This window comes from Rana temporaria, chromosome 8 (assembly GCF_905171775.1).
Source record: "Rana temporaria chromosome 8, aRanTem1.1, whole genome shotgun sequence".
In the NCBI taxonomy this organism is placed as follows: domain Eukaryota; kingdom Metazoa; phylum Chordata; class Amphibia; order Anura; family Ranidae; genus Rana; species Rana temporaria.
In genome coordinates this window covers 92117061-92139151 of record NC_053496.1, presented here as the reverse complement: position 1 = coordinate 92139151, position 22091 = coordinate 92117061, and the positions used below count along the sequence as shown (strand labels likewise).

Here is a 22091-nt window from a genome sequence, read left to right as displayed (position 1 = left end):
TTGAATTTTGTTGTTTTTATTGCCAAAAGGCGTTTTCAGAAAGGAAGCTTCTCGGAAAAGAACATCGGTGGTTCTGTACACATGAAACCACCTAAATTTAAATAGATGTCATTTAAAGCACCACTGAGCTCTGAAATCCATACATGACTGTCGAATGCAGTCTAGAAAAAGTGCTGTTGAATGATACTGCAATGTTGTAACGAAAAATGTTCACACACTTTCACTTCCCTAATCTTAATACACAGATGGAGGTGTGTGTGTGTGTGTGTGTGTATATGTGTGTGTGTGTGTGTGTGTATGTATGTATGTATGTATGTATGTGTATATATATGTGTGTGTGTGTATATATATATATATATATATATATATATATATATATATATATATATATATATATATATATATATATATATATATATATATATATATATATATATATAATACACACACACACACACTCTCTCTATCAGTCATTATAGCTGAACTCCAGGCAGATCTAAAAGACACATCAATGGGGCTTTGTTTTTTGAGAATCATTACATGTTGTTTCTTTAAATGCAAACTGACAGACTCACTCGGGACAGAGGCTTTTGGAGAGGACTGAATGCGAGCCTCTTGCCTTACGATCATGGGCTCTGGCATTTGGGGGGAACGGTGCTCTTTGTGAGCTGTATGCCGGGGGAACCTTGAGGTGGTGTTACTTTGGATTCAGGTGGATGTCCCCGTCCCCCCCCCCCCCCCCCCCAAGACACACAGACTCTGGGAACCCTGTATATGTCATATTAGAAAGAGTGACTGATTTATACTGTTGGGAAACACACTGTTAGGAGATGCTGATGTGAACTCCAGCCACATGTCTGTCTGTTATAATGTAAATGGATCTAGTATAACTTCTAAGGGTCTTTCTCCTATTGTTGCTTGTGCTAATTGACCCTGCAATTGTATGAAGGAGTTCTGTGTTAATATGTATGATAATGTGTATTGTAGTTAGGGAGTCACATCGGCTGCATAAGGGATTAGTTAATTGGCTCATGTTAATTTTATGTTTTTGGTTACAAATGTATTGTAGAGTAATATGAGCAGGAGGTATGCTCCTCCTCCTTCTACTGTATATAAGACTTGTATTCTAGTTCTAATAAGGAGTTCATGTTCAGCAAACAAGCAAGTATTGTCTTGTTTGTAGTTGTCAGCGGTTGGAATATCTGATATCTAGGTTCAGACTGGGAGGAAGTGGTATATAACGAAAGCACTCAAGCAGAGTGTGGGAGGTTTTGTTACACAAACTAAGTACCCAAATTTGAGGAGGGAGAAGCGGCACAAGGGACCAATCGGGTCTACATTCTGATAGGAGGAGAGAACAATGAAATGAGCTAATCGGTTTGCTGCATCTTCTTTTATTGACCAATCACAGGCTGGGGGTGGTACACGACCTGCAAGTGCTACTTAAAAATCAGGTCTCCTGTGCTATGTGGCAGAGCATTGTACTTCTCAGGACTGGGTGCTTTGGCAGTTCCTGTATATGTATTGTATCTGTGTATTTAGCTGTTTGCCGGTGTTCAGATTTAAATGCACAGAACTTTGAACAAATGTCCTCTCCCTTCTAGAATTTATTTTTAGACAATTTTCCAAGCTTTTATCTTTAAGAAGGAAAACATGGAACCTGTCATTGCTTACCTTTCCTAAATAAAGACCAGTCACATGGGTTCCCTGCTGATCCTTTTCGCTTTATATTTTGTGTCACTGACCTGGGACAAATATACTGATCAGGATATCTGAGTGATCTGGATGCTCACTGCAGGTTAGTGAGTCAGAAATGATTATGGGTCAGCATAACAACCAGGCAACCAACATTTTTGAGGAAGTAAGCAACAAAAGCCTCTTTTATATATTCATTGCGACAGGTTTAGCATATAAACAAACAGTCTACTATCCAGCCAACAGGTGGAGCTAATGGCTCAGTTTTCCAGATTCTCCTTACTTTCTACTTTTGTCAAAATAACCCGAAATTGGAGATTTTCCTACCCTCGGGGATGGAAAATTTAGATTTTATTAAAAACAGGAAGCGAGTATTATGCTATAATCTTTCTTTACTGTCATCCAGCAGCAAGAGAGTTAATGAAAAGAAAAAACGTTACACAGATAGGTATGCAAATGAACATAGGTAGACTGTCCAATCAGGTAACAGGAGTATGTTATAAAGGTGAGGTACAGGTGATATTCTTCCTCTTTCTTGATGATAAAACTAGACTGGAAATAACTTGAACTGGAAACTAATTGGAACAACTTGAACTGGAACTCATTCTTCAATATGTCATGAAGTCCACAGTAGAATAGGCGCATTAAGCTGAAAAATGCATTATGTAAGAGCAAAATAAATCTTGAAGGGTAGGGTATTAGGGTGGGATAATACTCGCCTCCTGTTTTTAATAAAATCTATATTTTCCGTCCACGAGGGTAGGAAAATCTCCAATTTTATGGCAAACAGGAGGCTCATATTATGCTAGTTCAAAGCTGTATACTCTAGAGCATTAAATAAACGTACAACCTATAGTTATAATACATTCATAGACACATGAGATTCAGGTCTAAAGTAGAAATTCTTAAAAGTGGATTCTAAAGACCAGTTTTCGGTTCGCATTAAATCTGATAGAGAACCACCTGATTGAAATACCTTAGTGGCCATTGCACCTCTGGTCGAGTGGGCGCCAAATATGGAAATGTCAATGCCTGCCAAATCCATGGTTTGTCTCACCCATCTAGCCAAGGTGGGTGAGGAAACTGGATGGAAGGGTTTGCAGTAGGAAATTAGTAATTGAGATGAGTCAGGGTCTCTAAAAGGTTGAGATTTGGTTTCATAGGTTTTTAGACATTGGACTACACAAAGGTTTGGATTGAAGGGAAAGGCCGGATAGAAGACCGAATGTAAGTTGGTCTATGTGCGTCTGAAAATGGAAAATTGAACACCCTGGGGAGAGAATTGTCTACGGGATATATCTAGGGCTTTTACATCCGCTACTCTTTTAAGGGAGATGAGACAAAGTAGTACTGTTAGTTTGAAAGATAGAAGTTTTAAAGACAGATTCTCATTATCACCCCAGGAGTTAAGAAAATTTAAGAGGATGAGGATTCTGAAATAGGTCTAGTAGAATAGAAGGGAATACTGGGAGTAATCGTGGGTAGTCTATGCTCATCTCCAGAGCCTGAGGGAACCATGTTTGGGATGGCCAGTAAGGGGTTATCAGAACTATGTTCGATTCTAGGTAACGTGTCAGAAGGAGAGCCCTTGATATTAGAGCAAAGGGGGGGGAAAGCGTAAGATGTTCCTTTCGGTCAAATTTGTAGAAGGGCATCTGTCCCCAATGCTTCTGGGTCTGGACGCCAATTGAAATATGTTGGAATCTGTCTGTTCAGGCGTGATGCAAACAGATCTATCTGGAAAGGACCCCACAGGGAGTTTTAGATGTTGAAAAATTGTCTGGTTCAACATCCAATCGCTGGAATCTGTTAGATAACAGGGAATTCCAGTCTGCAATGGAATTGGATAGGCCTGGGATGTATTCCGCCTTCAATATAATGTTCTTGTCCAGGCAAAAATGCCAAAAATCCTTTGCAATGTTCGCCAAAGGTTTGGATTTTGTACCTCCTAAGTAGGGGTGCAACGGATCGTCACCGATCCGTGATCCGAACGGGTCACCCCGTTCGGATCGGCACACTAGGCGATCCGCGGAGCGCTCCGGAGCCTCGGCCGTAGGAAAGTCCCCGGCTTCGGCCTAGCTCCGGAGCTTCTTGCTCCACCCCAACCAATCACAGATTGGCTGTGATTGGTTGGATGGGATGTCCGGTCTCTGCACCTGATTGGCCCGCGTGATGAGCTGCCCGGATTGGCTGGCTTACTTGGCGGCGCTCTGGGAATCATCTCTGCTGACATGTGTCTTCATTCCGGTGCCTTGGCTTCCACTGTAAAATACACTGTGACGCACACTCCATGCAATCTGCCTGCACACTGATTAAACTTCTCCTGCAAACAGACCAGGTGGATAGGAAGGATGGCACAGGTCAGTGATGTAGCCCAGGAGCAGTTATAGAGCTTGAAATGAAGCCATAAAAGGTTTTGGGCAATTTTTTTAAAAGAAAATTAAGTTTACAAATTTGCAAAAAAAAAAAAAAAAACTGTGTATATTTATATAAAATCTCACATACGTATATACTGTTTACATGTTAAATTTTAAAAGCCGCAGCAAACCTTACATGTTTGCTAATGTGACAGAACACCTCTGATTTTCAAACATGTAAGGTTTGCTGCGGCTTTTAAAATTTAACATGTAAACTATATTTTGTGTTGAAAATAACTGAATCTAAAACTCTGTTGGGTGTAACAAGATTAGTCTTTTTTTTTTCTTTTTTGCTGATCCGAAAAATGATCCGATCCGTGACTCCTGATCCGAGGATCGATCCGATCCGTGAGTTTTTCGATCCGTTGCACCCCTACTCCTAAGCGATTGATGTATTGTACTGCGGATATGTTGTCCATGCGCAGTAGAATACAACAATCGGATCTGTCTCTCGCAAAACTCTTGAGAGCAAATGATCCCGCTAAGAGTTCGAGACAATTTATATGTAACAGAGCTTCGTCTGGAGACCATTTCCCTCCTGTTGTAAGAGGGCCGCAGCGAGCACCCCAACCTGAGTTGCTTGCGTCTGATTCTATTATTAAATCCGGATGTGGATGGAAAAAAGTCTTCCCATTCCACATCTGGATGTGAGTCAGCCACCAAAGTAATTCTTCTTTGGTGTCCGGAGTTAGTGTTATCTCGTCGGAATATGCCAAGCCGTCTCTTAGATGTTGGGCTTTTAGTCTCTGTAGTGCTCTGTAGTGTGGAGGTGCCCGAAATATCGCTTGAATGGAAGCTGATAATAGACCGACAATCCTCGCAATTGTCCGCAGAGATATTTGACTTTTGTTCAGGACTGAGCGAATCTCTCTTCTGATCGTCTTCAATTTCCTGTTTGGAAGACTCAGAAGGGATAGTTGGGTATTGACAAGAAAACCCATAAATTCTACCTCCTTTGAAGGGGTTAGGATGGATTTCTTGTAATTGATTATGAATCCCAGCATGTTCAGAAGGGATATCGTCCATTGAATGTGTAAATGAATAGTCTGAAGTGATTGTGCCATGATCAAAATGTCGTCTAAATATATTATTAGACGAACACCCCTGCTCCTTAGAGCTGCTACTACTGGTTTTAGTAGTTTCGTAAAGCACCAGGAGGCAGATGACAGACCGAATGGTAGACTGGTGAATTGCCATTTCTTGTTTTGCCACAGGAATTGAAGAAATGGTTGGGAATTCTCGTGCATGTGCACTGAAAGATAGGCATCATTCAGATCTATTTTTGCCAACCAGTCTCCTTGTAATAAAAGGTCTTTTAACAGGTGAATACCTTCCATTTTGAAATGGCGGTAATGGACGAAATTGTTTAGATATTTCAGATTTATTACTGGTCTGAAACCTCCATCCTTATTTTTGACCAGGAACAGGTTGCTCACAAAACCTGGAGTTTGCAAGGGAACTTGAACTATGGCCCCTTTGGAGTAAAGCTCTTTTATCTCCAGTGAGATGAGCTTTTTGTCCTCTTCTGAGAACCTTATTGGAATAGGATCCTGACTTTGAGTCGGTAAAGAGGTGAAATCTATCTGGTAACCTAACACGGTGTTCAGAGGGCCTCTGGGGAAATGACCTTCGGTAGAAGATCTGTTGGGAAATCGGCCCTTGCGTTTCCCAGCTTTGGGAAAAACTTTGGTTGGAAAACCTTTTTGAGTGATGATTGGGCCTTGTCTAAAGAAGTAAAGAGAGCTACGTATTTGTTGATCTCTTTAATAAAAGAGTCACCAAAAAGTAGACCCTTGGTGATGGAAGATGGTTGAGATGAAGCGAGATGCATTAGCTGTGGATCCAGCTTCGTCAGAATCGATCTTCTTCTTTCGCTAGAGATGGCCGCATTGGCGTTGCCAAATAGTACAATGGCTCGCTGAGCCCAACCTTTCAGGACATTTAAATCTATTGAGGTGTTAGATTAAACTGCTTCTTCTATTAAATCTAGAATCTTAGCTAAGGGGCCTAACATGTCTAATAATTTATCTTGACAGAAACGATATCTGTCCACCCCCTTTTTTCGGTGTTTTCCTGATTTTAGAAGGAATTCAACAATTACGGGGTCTAATCAGCTAATTTCTTTGGGAGGGACGGTCTCGGGCACTCTGCTCTTAACTTACTAGCCTCGTTCTTATCTAATGGTTTCTGGATCCAGAGGCTTAAACATTTCGTAACTAGGGAATGGGTAACCCATTCCCCTGAACGGGGATGTTTAATTTGACCTGGGTCGAAATACGGATCACCAGAGCCGTCTATAATAGCATCCTCGGATTCCTCCTTTTCAAGGGTATTCCTTCTTCTGCATCAGAGACATTCTCATATTCAGAGTCTCTTCCTTCTTCTGATAAAGATTCCTTATCAGAAGAATAATTGCTGGAAGAGGTACGGTAAGAGTCTGGTTTTTGCCTCTTTGAGGCCATTTTTACCCGTTGTAAGATCAACTCCTCCCGGGCAGAGGGTATAACGTGTGACCTCTTGTCACTGACAGTAGCATTTCCTTTACTAGGAGGCTTAGAAGATTCACCCTGGATTTCCATCAGGACCATTCTTTTAGAATGGGAGGGACCGGTATGAGATATATGATGTCGTTTTTGAGACACTTTACCCGCTTTTTTCAATCCCTGAATCATGTGGGATGTAGAGTCCTCCGCTGACCAATAAATGTCAGATGGGGTAATAGGTAAAGGTTCAGGGGTAACCTGAGGTTTACTTTGAGACAGGGCCATGACTACCGATTGTGCAATGGAATCATGCATGGCCGTCTGCATAGCAGATTGGATGGATTTATCTATTATGGATTGGATTTTCTGGTTTTCCTCAGGGATATCTGAGGGGGTAACAGTAGTGGAATCTTTATTAGACATAGTGAGGTGTGAGTAAATGTGATTGACTTAAGACAAATTATTCTGAAAGAGAAAAAATAATAGAACTAATTAATATATATGCAGCAGAACTATATATATTTTTTGTATCAGCAGACAACATATATGTCAGCAAGAGGGCACATATATTATGAGCGTACACCCAAACATATACATATATATATTTATTACTAATATTCTGACTGCAGTTCAAAGTGTGTAAGTATATATGTATATATATATACATACATCCATATATATACATATATATATATATATAAAAGTATATATACATATATCTATATGCATATATCCATATGAACAAACATATGTTTATTTAAATTTGTTTGTGTAAATGTGTTACTATTTGTTTGTGTGTGCCAAACATACACCCCTGAACCTAAACCGGGTTCAGGGTTGGTATGTGGCAGGCACACACCCACACAGGAGAACGGACTTTCTGTCAGGGAACGGCGGTATAGCAGCGCTGCAGCGCAGTGAGGAGACACACTGCCTGTCGGGCCGCGAATCTGCGCGGGACCGCGCCACAGCTGAGCACCAGCTGTGAGGAAACGATATCCCGGACTGCCGGGATACCGCCGAACGGCCGCGGTGAGGGGATGCGGGCCGTCAGAGAACAAGTGAGTGTGCTGTAAGCGGGGGTATTGGAATGGTGAGGAGACCACCTGGGAAGTTAATGAATAGAAGGGGGGTGGGCAATGCTGGGACTGCCATTAAGGATAACAAGTATGGCCCTGCAAACTGTGACAAGCGCAGGGTTGCAGGGAAAACTCTACATATATATATATATATATTTATATTCATTTTCTGCAATGAGTTATATATTGTGACAGGGTACATGATTCCATGTATGTCAGTGAGAGGTTGTAAAGATCAGCTTTCCCTGTCTTAGAAAGGGTTAAGCCTGGCCAACAGGAAAACCTCCTCTCTCTCCCTATTAATTACGCACACCTGATAGAGACTGGAGGAGGGAGAGCTCAGCCTGAGGCATGCTGAGCTGAACAGGACAGGTTGGAGACTGTCTTCTTTGGAGAAACAAGGTCTGTTGTCACAGACAAACACTTATTTGGACTATTATTTGTTTTATACTGGAGGCTGGAATAGCCCCTCCAGTACACAGTAGTCAGGGACCGTACTGTTAGTTAGCTTCCTAAGCTGAAGTAGGCCGTTTTGTTTTTGTATTATTTCTTTTGAGTGCAATAAAGCCATATTTATTGCTTAAGTTCAGCGACTTTGCTGCATTACATTACCGCTATTCCGTGCGACCTTGTCACAATATATATATATAATATATGTAGAAGCATCTGAGGAAAAAAATTCAATGTACTTATCTGGCTGGAGCAGCAAGAAAGAGGAAGAATATCACCTGTACCTCACCTTTATAACATACTCCTGTTACCTGATTGGACAGTCTACCTATGTTCATTTGCATACCTATCTGTGTAACGTTTTTTCTTTTCATTAACTCTCTTGCTGCTGGATGACAGTAAAGAAAGATTATAGCATAATATGAGCCTCCTGTTTGCCATAAAATTCACACATAAGAGTAAATGTGTCAAAGCAATGACTCCCCCGCCATCATGTCTAAAGGCAAGCCACTTCTGTCATGCTCCTTAGTCTTTTTAGATATCTGTTTAGGGCCAGATTCTAGTAGATCCGGCTTATCTCTGCGGCGGTGTAACGTATGTCATTTACGTTATGCCGCCGCAAGTTTTACAGGCAAGTGCTTTATTCACAAAGCACTTGCCTATAAAGTTGCGGCGGCATAGCGTAAATCACCCGGCGCAAGCCCGCCTAATTCAAATTAGGCGTGTAGGGGGCGTATAGCATTTAAATTAAGCGTGTTCCCGCGCCGAACGTAATGCGCATGCGCCGTCCCTAAAATTTCCCGACGTGCATTGCGCTAAATGACGTCGCAAGGACGTCATTGGTTTCGACGTGAACGTAAATGGCGTCCAGCCCCATTCACGGACGACTTACGCAAACAACGTAAATTTTTAAATTTCGACGCGGGAACGATGGCCATACTTAACATTGATTGCTCCTCATATAGCAGGGGCAACTTTACTCCAGGACAAGCCTAACTTAAACGTCGTAACTTCACTGCGTCGGCTGCGCGTACGTTCGGGAATTCGCGTATCTAGCTAATTTGCATACTCTACGGGGAAAACGACGGCGGCGACACCTAGCGGACAAAAAAAAAAATGCAGTTTAGATCCGACGGCGTAAGAGCCTTACACCTGTCGGATCTAATGGTTATCTATGCGTAACTGATTCTAAGAATCAGTCGCATAGATACGACGGCTCGGATTAGGACTTACGACAGCGTACATGGCGCTGCGCCGTCGTAAGTCCTCTGAGAATCCGGGCCTTCGTGTTTTAGGAATCTTTTGTCAGGTAAGGGAATGGAACAAGGCAAGGAATGTTCAGAAATCCTTGGAAAGGGCCTCTAAAGTCTGTAGAGTTTCTGCAAGAACTGGAATAGTAGCCAAGTCGTCACAAACAATCGGTACACAAAGGTAACTCCAATGGCTCAAATGAACAGTGGAAAGCTGACAAAAACGAAAGTGCAGATGTTTTGACTGGTGGATGCATAAAGGTTAACATTTGGAAAATGAGGACTTTAAATCCTATTTGAACATTCAGGATAAATAGCTACATCAATTCCAGATGCATCAAATTGGTGCCTTGCAATTTTGCTTTCTTTAGAAAGCTGAAAAGCATTTTCCCTGCCAGAATGCTGCACAGAAGTACTGTCTGCCCAGTGCAGAAGCAGCGGTCTCTCTGCAGAGCTCTGACATGTCCCCTTGTCAAAGGTATAGCTCTACAAGCAGCCAAATGTATGAGCTTTTTTTGAAGGGGAACTTCACTCTCTCAATCAACATTGAGTATTTGTAATCATTTTGCTGCTAGAATTAGTAAAAATCAAAAATGGATTTAAATGATCATAAATGTTTTGAAACCTTATTTTTTACTAAATTTCTTCAGTTAATTCCTAGTTTCCAGGCCTAGGCAAATGACATACATTTTAGGAGCCTTCAGGAAGGGTTTGTTGAGCTAAGCACACCCTTCTGCATGTATGCTTGGGCTAAGGGCAGATGGATTCCAGGAAGTAAACGCTACATTAATCATCTGCCCTAACTTAAGATGGCCATGGCCAGAAATGCTAGGTGGGTGTATTTCAAGGTGATTTTTCGGCAAAAGAAAGCAGAGACATGGATAGATGGGCGAGTTTGCTTTGAAGATTTAAAATTAATTAACCATTTGACGCCAAATCACAGAGATGTATGTGATTGGCTTCAAGTGGTTATATCTGGGTTATCGGTGCAACTGTATGCCATAACCCAGCCCTCAAAAATTCCACTCTTTGCTCGCAAAATGCTAGTGGAATTTAGTCCAGGGCGAGTGAGGAGCAGGGGGTGAACCAGGCTGACAGTTTCCTGACTGAAGCGATCACACAGTGAGTGGCAGGGCTGGTTCCAAACAGTGGCCACATTATAACAGGAGAGCGGGACAGCTGCGGGCTTCATGTGCTTAAGCCCCACTCATCCCGCTTCTCCCTCTGTCAGAAGCTGCAGACAGGAGACAGGGAATGAAGCAGAGCAGTGCTCTGTGTTCCTCCCTCCCCACCCCCGCCTGACAGACCCGTGTAGCACACAGCCGAGTGAAGTGTTGTGGCTGTGTGCTGGGTCTGATAGCTGGAGACTGCACTGTGATGAATAAGTTCTGTGACTTCTGTCATCAGGTGAGAAAGAACCATGAAGAGATTTAAAGAGAATGGGGGGTACAAAGGTAAATGTGGATGGGGGTACATGGCATGCAGGGGAGGGACAGAGGCTGATGTGCTCTGTCCACCATTATATAACTTCTACTCCACATCAACAGTATGCTGTCCTCCTCCTGTGCCCCTTTCACCTCTCCACAGGTCAGAGCTGTTCTGACCTGTGGAGAGGTGAAAGGGGCACAGGAGGATCCATACTGATGATGTGAAGGAGAAGTTATATAATGGTGGAGGAGGAGAAGGCCACTGTGAGGAGGACACTATCATATTCGCAGCCTCTGTCCCCCTCATGTGTTATGTCTGCCTCTGTCGCCCCCCGTGTCATGTCCGCAGCCTCTGTCCCCCCCCCCCCCCCCGTGTCATATCAGCAGCCTCTGTCGTCCCTCGTGTCATGTCCCCAGCCTCTGTCCCCCCCCCCCCGTGTCATGTCCGCAGCCTCTGTCGCCCCCCGTGTCATGTCCGCAGCCTCTGTCCCCCCCCCCCCCCGTGTCATATCAGCAGCCTCTGTCGTCCCTCGTGTCATGTCCCCAGCCTCTGTCCCCCCCCCCCCCCCGTGTCATGTCCGCAGCCTCTGTCGCCCCCCGTGTCATGTCCGCAGCCTCTGTCGTCCCCTGTGTCATGTCCGCAGCCTCTGTCGTCCCCTGTGTCATGTCCGCAGCCTCTGTCGTCCCCTGTGTCATGTCCGCAGCCTCTGTCGTCCCCTGTGTCATGTCCGCAGCCTCTGTCGTCCCCTGTGTCATGTCCGCAGCCTCTGTCCCCCCCCGTGTCATGTCCGCAGCCTCTGTCCCCCCCCGTGTCATGTCCGCAGCCTCTGTCGTCCCTCGTGTCATGTCCCCAGCCTCTGTCCCCCCCCCCCGTGTCATGTCCGCAGCCTCTGTCCCCCCCGTGTCATGTCCGCAGCCTCTGTCCCCCCCGTGTCATGTCCGCAGCCTCTGTCCCCCCCGTGTCATGTCCGCAGCCTCTGTGCCTCTCCTGTGTCATGTCCGCAGCCTCTGTGCCTCTCCTGTGTCATGTCCGCAGCCTCTGTCCCCCTCCTGTGTCATGTCCGCAGCCTCTGTACCCCTCCTGTGTCATGCTGCACTGATGGGGGCACTGTAATGCTGCACTGATGGGGCACTGTAATGCTGCACTGATGGGGCACTGTAATGCTGCACTGTAAGGCTGCATTGATGTGGCACAGTAATGCTGCAAGTGATGGGGGCACAGTAATGCTGCAAGTGATGGGGGCACAGTAAGGCTGCATTGATGGGGGCACAGTAAGGCTGCAAGTGATGGGGGCACAGTAATGCTGCATTGATGGGGCACAGTAAGGCTGCAATGATGGGGCACAGTAAGGCTGCATTGATGGGGCACAGGGAGGCTGCGTTCACGGGCACAGTGAGGCACAGATGGGTATTGATATGCTTTATGTTACTATTGTTAAAGTTGTTAATATTTATTTTTGTAACGTAATTCTGCTTAAAATATTTAACAGTGTAATTTCATGAGCTAATTTACAAGGTCGTGTTTAGGGGCGGACTTAGGGGTAGGGCAGAGGATGTGTTGGGCGGGGCAACTGGTGGCGAGTAACTCTTAAGGCCTGGCTAGTGGCTCAGGACTTGAAATTTTGAGCCCTGCCATAACCCCAGTATATATTTATATACGTTATATATTTTTTTTATAGCTGGCGATGCTCTTTTATCTATAAGCAATCCTAGCAGCTGGTAAGCTGCTGGATTGCTTTTACAGGCTGCCACCAACCAGCGCTTCTCCGGGCTCTCCCGTGCATCGCGGGAGCCCAGTATCCAATTCAGCGGTGCCACTGGGTGTTCAGAGCTGCCCGGGTACCTGACCAGAAGGTCCCTGGCTGTCTCTATGGTCTAGAAAGCTGGAAGCAACATCATGACGTCACTTCTGGTTAGCCAGATCTGCCTTTTTTTTATTGATCTCATGCTTTTCAGAGTAGAGAAGAGATCTGGGGTCTTATAGAACCCAGATGTCTCCATAGAGAAATGTAAGGGATGTTTGCATTTCTTGTGATAGGATTAACAGTGATAAAAACAGATTAAAAGGACAGTGTAAAAAAGTAATGTTTTATTTTAAAGTGCCCCCATTCCATATGTAGACGTGTTCACATCACACATGTGAGGTAACGTAACAAACGTTGTATAGTTCTAGTGCCAGACCTTCTCTGTAACTTTAAGCTGATAACCTTTAAGAATTTAGCCAATGGCTGAGAGCACCGATTGGAGTGATCTGGCGAGAGAGGCCATCCCCCTTTTAGAACACAATAGAACAGCAGGGGAGATAGATGTACTAACATTGGATTGTTGGTACATCAGCTCCAACCGGAGCTCTTTTTTTAAAACTAGTGGTGTGTACCAGGCTTAACGTAATTCCTAATCAAATCTCTAATGCCTCGTACACACAATCCGTTTTTCCGACAGGAAAACTGCTGTTTTTTTTTTCAGCAGGAAAACGGCTGAAACTTGTGTTGCATACACACGGTCACACTAATCTTGTCTGAAATTCCGAACGTCAAGAACGCAGTGACGTACAACACAACGACGAGCCGAGATCAATGAAGTTCAATAGGCAGTTCGGCTCTTCTGCTTGATTCTGAGCATGCACGTTTTTTTCGTATTGTAATTGCAAACAGACAACCGCGATTCCTGATGGAATTTTTCCTGTCACAAAAATAGAGAACCTGCTCTCAATCTTTTCTTGGCAGGAAAGCTGACAGAAAAAGTGTGATGGAGCAAACACACGGTCGGAATTCCTGACAAAAACCTCACACTTTTCTTGTCAGAAAAACTGATCGTGTGTACGAGGCATAACGCTAACCAACATCAGAATCGTTACTTCTTTGGTTACCTAAAACATTGGTACTAAAAGCTAACAGTTTTGAGTTGGGACTTTAAAGACCTCCAATATTTAGCGTTAAACGATATTGGCGTGGTGATGACTGAGTGAGTGTGTGTGGTCTTGGCTACCTAAAAGCTCCACCAACACTTTAGGGCTAATATTTGTTATTTTTGTCTTTTGTTGCTTTGTTTGCTGTATCCAGTCCCTCTGGAGGATCCGATCAGAGAGCTGGCTGAATTTGTGGATCCCGTACAAGATGATGAGATACCAGAAAAGCTCTCCTCTAATAAGCAGGTTACATTTTTGGTATACCGTGATGGAGATCAGATGAATTTCTTTCGCGTGGTGGACAAAAGGAATGGCGCTTTAACTCCGTTATCAGAATCTCTAAGGTAAATCATGAGTTTATATGAAGAGTCATGGGATCAGGTTCTCATTAAAAGGACTGGGTTATGAAAACTTGATAGTAGTATTCCCGGTGGGCACCTGTCCTTTTATCAGCCTGCCTATTCCTATGTGCACTGGTAAAATGAGAGCAGAAATTAGATTGGTTGCCATTGAAAGAAACCATCCATTTACTTTAGACAATATTATTAGAGCCCAGGACCCCTGTGGAGGTTTGTCATTTTTATATCTGCACATGCCCATACAACCCTCGGCAAAAACATTACATTTTTAGGCTTATCCACTAAGCAGTACAAAGAACAGTTGTACAGACTACAGCATTCAGCACTGCTGCCCAACCAGCCAGCTTGGTGTGACCTACAAGGACTCTTCATGCTTTGGTAAGCAGGGTAGACTTATGTAATGAAAGTGTCTCAGGGAACATCATAAAGTCCATGGCACTCTTTAGGATCCTGTCATTCATCTGCACTATTAGATTCATGTACCTGTTGAATTTTGGGACATGCACTGCCTGTGGTGTGCACAGAGACAGGAGTGCAAGTATGGATCCTCTGTCCGCAATGCAGCTGAGCTCTCCTGCTGTTGCAGCTGTCACCCAAACAGCATAGTCACGATAGGTTTAAGTGGCTGGGTGGGCGGAGCCTGATCAGGAAGATGAGACACTAGTGTCCCATCAGGTCCGCTTCCCTTGTGATTGACAGCTGGCAGTGGTTAGATCCATAATGAATAGATAGCCTGCTGTTGGCTATAGAATCCACCCACTGCCTTCTGTCAATCACAAGGAAAAGCCGACCTGATGGGGAACTAGTGTCCCCCCCTGTTGGCATCACTGGTTACTAGGAGTCTGTTGTCTGTAAAGCCAGAAGCATCTTTAACAACCAGTGACAGGCAGGGAAGGGAGGTGGTAGCAGTGGCAAACATGCCACCTGCTATACAGCGTGCAGAGACAGGCACTCTGCCCGTCTCTGTACAGCAAGGTGAAGTTGGTCCTAATTGCCTCCAGTTTTGTTATCTGCTTTGTCAGCTAATTTCTATGAAGTACTGTACACTTCCTCCCTAAGTTATGTAGATGGTCAGTGCGTCCTGCACTCCTGTGACACATTTTCTGCAGACAGCTGGCTGAAGTCTGCTGTCAGCTGATGTCACAGAGCCGGTCCAGGCTCAGGCAAGATCGCGACAATAAAGTCAGGATCTGCCCACATGCCTGGCCCGCCACCCAGCTCAGCCTCTCGGCGAGCCACTAAGAGCCCGAGCTGTCCGCTTCCACCCCCTCTACAGCCCAGCGCTCCAGTGAGCGATAAGGGGACAGAGCAGAAAGCGGTGACTGACATTCACCAGCTCTCTGCACACGGAGCTCTGAGAGCCAAGCAATCAGCGGTGTTCGATCACTCGGTTCTCAGCCTTGGAGCCACCGGTTCTTAGCCTTAGAGCTGTCGGGGGACAGATGTAGCATCGGACTGATGCTGCATCCACCTAGGTAATTATGGGTTTTGGGGGTAAAAAAAGTCCAACTTCTCTTTTAGTAAGAAATAAATTGCCCCATAGGAAGTGAAGTGCGTTTTTAAGGGGTCAGTTGACACATGCAATATGCTTGTATTTTGAGGAGGATGTTGAATCTGTATAATGAATAAGCAAGTTTGGCTGCCTCTTTGTACATAGTTTCAAACTAAACATACAAGGTTTTTAAAACTTGCCACATATTACAAATATATGGAGAGTTGCTTTCTAACAGTGGTAACATTCAATTCTACAGATCAGGGCAAAGGGACCTTTTCAATATTTAATCTATTATACATTGAAAATAAATACTCCCCTTTTACATCTCCCACCAAAGCCACATACAAATTAAATACAACTACAGACTATAATGTTCTCTATAAAATAATTCTTCATTGTTATACGTTTTTGAATTGCGTGAAATAAAGGTGAAGGTGGATGTATAATGCTATCTGGGAGGCTATACTTGTGTATGTGCGTGGCTTGTGTTTCTTCTGTAAAGTGTTCTATTTTTGTCTTCTCTGTAGTGGAGGTTCGGCCAATAACTTGTACGCCGAAGATGAGGATGAAATTGAGGCTTCTCCATCTGCTGATCAAATAATAGATAATTCAATCACTAGGATCAAAATGAAGTTGTTGAAATCAAAGATGGAGAGCATGGACCTCAATAAAAAGGTCTTTAAATGTGACAGAATAAATAAATTCCTTTAACTAGCATTCTTCTTTCTACATTACACTCTACTACATGCACACAAGTTCATCCTATGTATTTGTGCATTTCAGCTGTCCCTTTTTCCAAACATATTTGTGATGGAGTATCCGGTTTCATTTATACACAGTGATAATTTCCCACAACAGGGTCACCCTTTTCCATTAACATTTTGTTTTACTTGTGATCTTAAAGTGATTGTAACCCTAAAAAAAAAAATATTCTGTTCCTTTTAAAGCATGTCAAACCGCAAGTAAAGTGCTTCTGCAGGGTCATTTGTCCCCTTCTATGTTGTAATTTACCTGGTTGATCTTGCCTGTTCTTGTGTCCCCCTTAGTGTACTGACCATGGTAATAATGGCTGGTGATCCATTTAAGCTGTGGTTGGGTTACGTGCCTCCGTCACCCCGCTGCGCTACTCCCCTCCCTCTGTCCCTGTCAGCTCGGAGTCTGTGTAGTGAGCCATCTCCTCCTGCCGCTAATTCGTCTGAAAAAAGCAATCGATTCTGATTTTCGAATTTAAAAAACAAATGCTGTGTAGTACATCTTGTTATTGCAGAGAGGCTGTCAGGAACTGGAATAACCGACTTTACAATCACTTTAGGAGCAGCAATGCTTTCTTCTTTCTCAGTAGACATGGTCCCGAGTACAGCAAGTCTTGGTTTTTACCTTCTATTCATCTTTGTCTTTCTTCTTATGCATGGCACAATGCATATCCATTTTTTCTTTCTCCTTTTTTCTTTTCTTGTACAACATATGGCTTTCATCTCCCCCTTCTCCCCCTTTTTTTTTCTCCTACTTTTCTCTTTTCTTGTGTCTTGCTTTTTTGGCTTCATAAGTGAAGACCAAAGATGACAAAGGCCAGTGCATTTCGGAGTCTATCCTTTAATCAGGCCTTAGATTTCTGATTTAGTTGGAATTTAGGTGATTAACAGGGGGAGGTTAATCCAACTGTGGAATAAGTCTCCTTAAAGTATAACTAAAAGCAAAAGGTGTTTTTTTTTTTTTTTTTTTTTTTTTAAAGATATGGCATCCAAAAACAGAGACTAACAACATTTGAGAACCCAAAAAAATGTTGATAGTGATGGAACTCTCATTGGGGTTGCTATTGTAACAATACGATACAATGTGAATTTGATTAGAATCCATTTTTGTTTTGTTTTGGATAGAGTGGAGGGGGATTAGAACGCTTGTCCGTTTTTATTGCTGTCTGTGTCCCCATTAAGGAAACCCACCCTCTCTATTTGTCCTGGTGACCATTAACAGTGAAAGTAAAAGTAAAAGATTATTTTTCTGGGGGCAACTCAAAATGCCCAAGCAAAATTTTGCAACTTTGACATGTGTTGGTAAAGCCACACATATCGTCACTACTTTGTACATCCAGGTGGATTATGCTTTTATTTTTTTTATGGAACAAATTGGGCTTTCATTTGGTGGTAAATGGTAATGACTATCTCCTGATTTTTATTTTATTTTTTTAATGGAAAGCTGGCCCAAAATATTTTTTTTTTCTACCATAACCTACTACCAAAGAACAACCCAAAACAAATTCACCTTTTCCTGATGATCGCAGCGATACCACATATGTATTTGTTTGTTCCCATAGTATGGCCCAGAAACGTTTACTGCGCATTTTGCTTTTTTTTTTTTTCCCCTACCTAAAACGTACTGATCATAATTTACTGACCATTGACCCTTAATTTGCCCAAACGTACCCTGGCATTGACCTAGAGCACAGGTGTCAAACATGAGGCCCGCGGGCCGAATCCGACCCTCCAGGCCATTTCATGTGGCCCTCGCACCTCCAGCCCTCCTCTGGTCCTCCAGACCCTTACTTTCTGATTTTCAAGCAATGCATCCAGCTTCTTCCCAGCAGCAGCATAAGGAAAGAGGGGTGCACTGTGATGTAAGGGAGAGTGGGGGGTTTCAACTTCTGATGGTGGGGTGGCTCTTGACATCTAATGTAAAGGGGAGGGGATGTGCTGGACCTCTAATATTACAGATACAACCGGCCCTTTGGAGGGCAATTATAATGCTAATGCAGCCCACAATAAAATTTGAGTTTGACACCCCTGACCTAGATCAAATCTTGATCTAGGTATTTATTTTCTTTTAATTTTTTTTTTTTTTTTACACACGGTTGTTTATTTATGCTCCTCTCCCCATCTTGGCTAACAAACAGAAGCAGTATATGCTGAATTTTGGTGCTCAATCAGGATTTTCCCAACATGTTAAAGCGGAGGTTCACCCAAAAATTCACTTTTTGACATTAGCTCCAGCATACTGCTAACATCTGCAGTATGCTGTTTTTTTTATTTATTTTTTGTACTTATTGTTATATGAGCCCTTGTTATCCGGCTCTGAGCGGGGAATCCTGCGGGGAATGGGCATTTCTAAGCGAAGAGGAGTTGATTGACGGCTGCTAAGGCGCGTCACGCCTTCCGAAAATACACAAAGTCACACTCAGGTGTTTACGGCGCCTGCGCCTGCCGTGTAGAGCTGACTGGGCAGGCGCCGTAAACACCCGAGTGTGACTTCGGGTATTTTCGTAAGGTGTGACGCGCTTTAGCAGCCCGTCAATCAACTCCTCTTTGCTTAGGAACGCCTATACCCGGAAGTAATCCCCCGCTCGGAGCCAGATAACAAGGGCTCGTATAACGATAAGTACAAAAAAACAGCATACTGCAGATGTTCGCAGTATGCTGGAGGGATGTAGCTAATGTCAAAAAGTTTATTTTTGGGTGAACCCCCGCTTTAAGTGCTTTGAAGTCAATCTTCATTATTGGTTACAAATATTCTGATCTCAAAATGTCAATTTTTTTTTTGCCAATGCCGAAAGTATCCTTTTTGCAGCACCTGTGCACAAGTTTCTCCCCCATGTCGGGTAGAAATGTCTACGTGGCCTTAGTGTACAGTAGCGGCAACGATGGGAAGATCTTTCGACATCTTGCTTTGTATGAGAGTTTGTCTTATCAATGGGTAGCTTTAAATACATAGAAAATTGTCATTACCTCTTCCAGCCCATCTGTGCATACTTGTTCTCTTTTTAACCTATTCAGGAAATGTTGACTGGCTCTATTGGTCGGTCATTTATTTATTTATTTATTTATTTAATTATATATAATATTTTATATTTATTTATTTTTCAGCTGAGGAGATCTGCAATCTTAAGACCACGACCCCCTATGGCTCCACGTCCCTCAAGTGGTTCAATGGTATCTGGTCGTCAGAGGCTGTTAAAAGTCCTTCCGCACATTGGACAGACGCGCCTACCTCCTGGGAACCTACATGCTTCTGAGTCTTCCCACAATGCACTTTCTATTCTAACTGCTGCTGCTGCTAATACTCTAACTGAGACTGCTGGTGATGATCTTAAGGAAGTGGAGACCTTGGAAAGTTCAGCAGTGATTTCGTCACTTGCGAGTATTGCCTTCCCCCCCAAAGTATCCCCGATAGAACTTGAAAATGCCCGACTTTCGACAAAAAACGTCATCCCCCATATTAATTCCTTACCTAAAAAAGATATATTGAAAAAAGATAATGACTCAATCTTGCATTCAAATCTAAACCTAATTTCTTCTGAAGAAACTTCTAGATCAGGCACAGAGTGCTTTTCACTGTTAACAGATGTGGGACCTTCAGAGCAGTATGAGGAACTGTGCAGTTTGGGGAAGGTAAAGTCAGAATTTGAACTGGCTGAAACAGAAAAAGAGGCTCCCACCATTGAGACCCACCAAGCCTCAGTCCCAAATGCTCTAAACTCTGATTTGATGGAGACTGGGATTATTAATGCCACAGAAGTGAGTCCTCCAAGGAACAAATTTCTGTCCCCCATTCACTTTTATAGCCCAATCAATGATAATGTCTTCCCAAAAACACAGAGACAGCCCAAATGCTTTGATTTAGGGGCCTTGAGGCCACCTGCTTCACACAATCTTTTCCATTCTCTGCAGCTCCGAAGCATGGCTGATCCCACTTTTTCTAGGACGTCTAGATTTAGAGGGGTAAGAGTGGAATCTCCAAGAAAGAGATCCAGTGCGGTTACGAAAGTGGAAGCTAGTGACGTGACTGAGGTAGCCAGCAAATCGTCACAGGAACCTGTGGGCTCACTTAACAACCTGAGACTTTTTGCTTCGCTGGCTCGAAGTGGAAGCAGGGAAAACTCCAGATTCCGCACTCTTGTTGCTCCTTCAGCTTATCTTCAGAATGAGAAAGTTGCCTCACTTACTGACAAAGGCGCCATCTTCATTGTAAGTATTTAGTTTGTTTGCTTTGTGACTCCACGGTCTCCAAATAGTGATTAATTACTGTCATGGTTAAAGCGGGAGTTTACCCGAAATTTTTTTTTTAACATTAGATTGAGGCTCATTTTGTCAAGGGGAATCGGGTGTTTTTTTTTTAAATCGAAGCAGTACTTACCGTTTTAGAGATAGATCTTCTCCGCCGCTTCCGGGTATGGTCTTCGGGACTGGGCGTTCCTATTTGATTGACAGGCTTCCGACGTTTGCATACATCGCGTCACGAGTAGCCGAAAGAAGCCGAACGTCGGTGCGGCTCTATACGGCGCCTGCGCACGGACGTTCGGCTACTTTCGGAAAATCGTGACGCGATGTATGCGACCGTCGGAAGCCTGTCAATCAAATAGGAACGCCCAGTCCCGCAGCCCATACCCGGAAGCGGCGGAGAAGATCTATCTCTAAAACGGTAAGTACTGCTTTGATTTAAAATAAAAACACCCGATTCCCCTTGACAAAACGAGCATCAATCTAATGTTAAAAATTAACTTTTTGGGTGAACCTCCACTGTTAATGTCATGTATTTCTCAAATTATTTTACATATTTTCTCTAAAAATAATACTATTTTTATTTCTGGAATTCATCTGCGGACAGTTGGATTATAGGAATATCCTGGATATTGATGGGACACAAGCAAATATGAATAAATCCCCTAAATTAGGATGAAGACCGCTCTCTACATATACCGTAAATGTCAATGCATACAGTGTATAAATACATTTAACAATTATAATCTTCATGTATAAAGTGCATTAGTATGCACTTTACTATCGAGTACTCTTAAAGAGACAAAGGCATTTTCAAGACCTCAAAAGGCAAAAAGGATACAGAGACAAACTTAAAGGGACCAATGACGATCAGTTCCCATATCTGGTAAAAAAAAAAACACTATTTGACTTCATATTAAGAAGTCAACAATGTCTGGTGAGTGTGGTGTATATATTTAAAGGCACGGAGGAGAGCGCACACTTTTGACTGGGCACAACGCACGTTTGTTTATGTGGATTGACTTTTTATGCACCAAGCATTTTATACACGTGGATTATAATTGTGAATTTATTGATACACTATAAGCATTGATATTTATAGTATAAATATACCCTAAATTTGGGGAGATTTATTCATATTGCTCGACGGCAGCTTCCATTTTTTTTTTTTTCATTTCTATTTTATATTTGGCACATTATATTTTGGTTTGAGCGCAGGTGTAATATATATTCAGTTTAGTTTTAAGCTGTAATTCCATCTTGTTTTAAAAATCCTTGTTTCTGTGTACAATTTGTAATTTTATATATATGCATGGGGGGCAGACTTATTTGTTCATTACATACACAGGCTCTGCTTTTTGCTTTGCAGTGCTACACAAGGGTTGTGCTTTCCATATGGGCCGATATCTTCTCTCAAAAGTAGTTCTAGGAAACTTGTCACAAGTGATACATGGATGCTGTTATTGCTGACCTCTCCTTCTGGAAATGATAGTTGCACCTCTGTTCTGACCATCTTCAACACTTTGAGTCCCTTGCC

The 22091-nt window shown here is 43.2% G+C and overlaps 1 protein-coding gene across 3 annotated transcripts in view; it reads left to right on the top strand.

Annotated features, from left to right (window-relative positions):
• Positions 1-22091, top strand: part of ZFAND4 (zinc finger AN1-type containing 4) — a 59605-nt gene that overhangs the window by 30894 nt on the left and 6620 nt on the right. For all 3 annotated transcript variants that reach the window (XM_040362276.1, XM_040362277.1, XM_040362275.1), the window contains exons 5-7: positions 13864-14053; positions 16091-16238; positions 19421-20521. In XM_040362276.1, the coding sequence (XP_040218210.1) occupies positions 13864-14053; positions 16091-16238; positions 19421-20521 (1439 nt within the window). The remainder of the gene's footprint in view (positions 1-13863; positions 14054-16090; positions 16239-19420; positions 20522-22091) is intronic.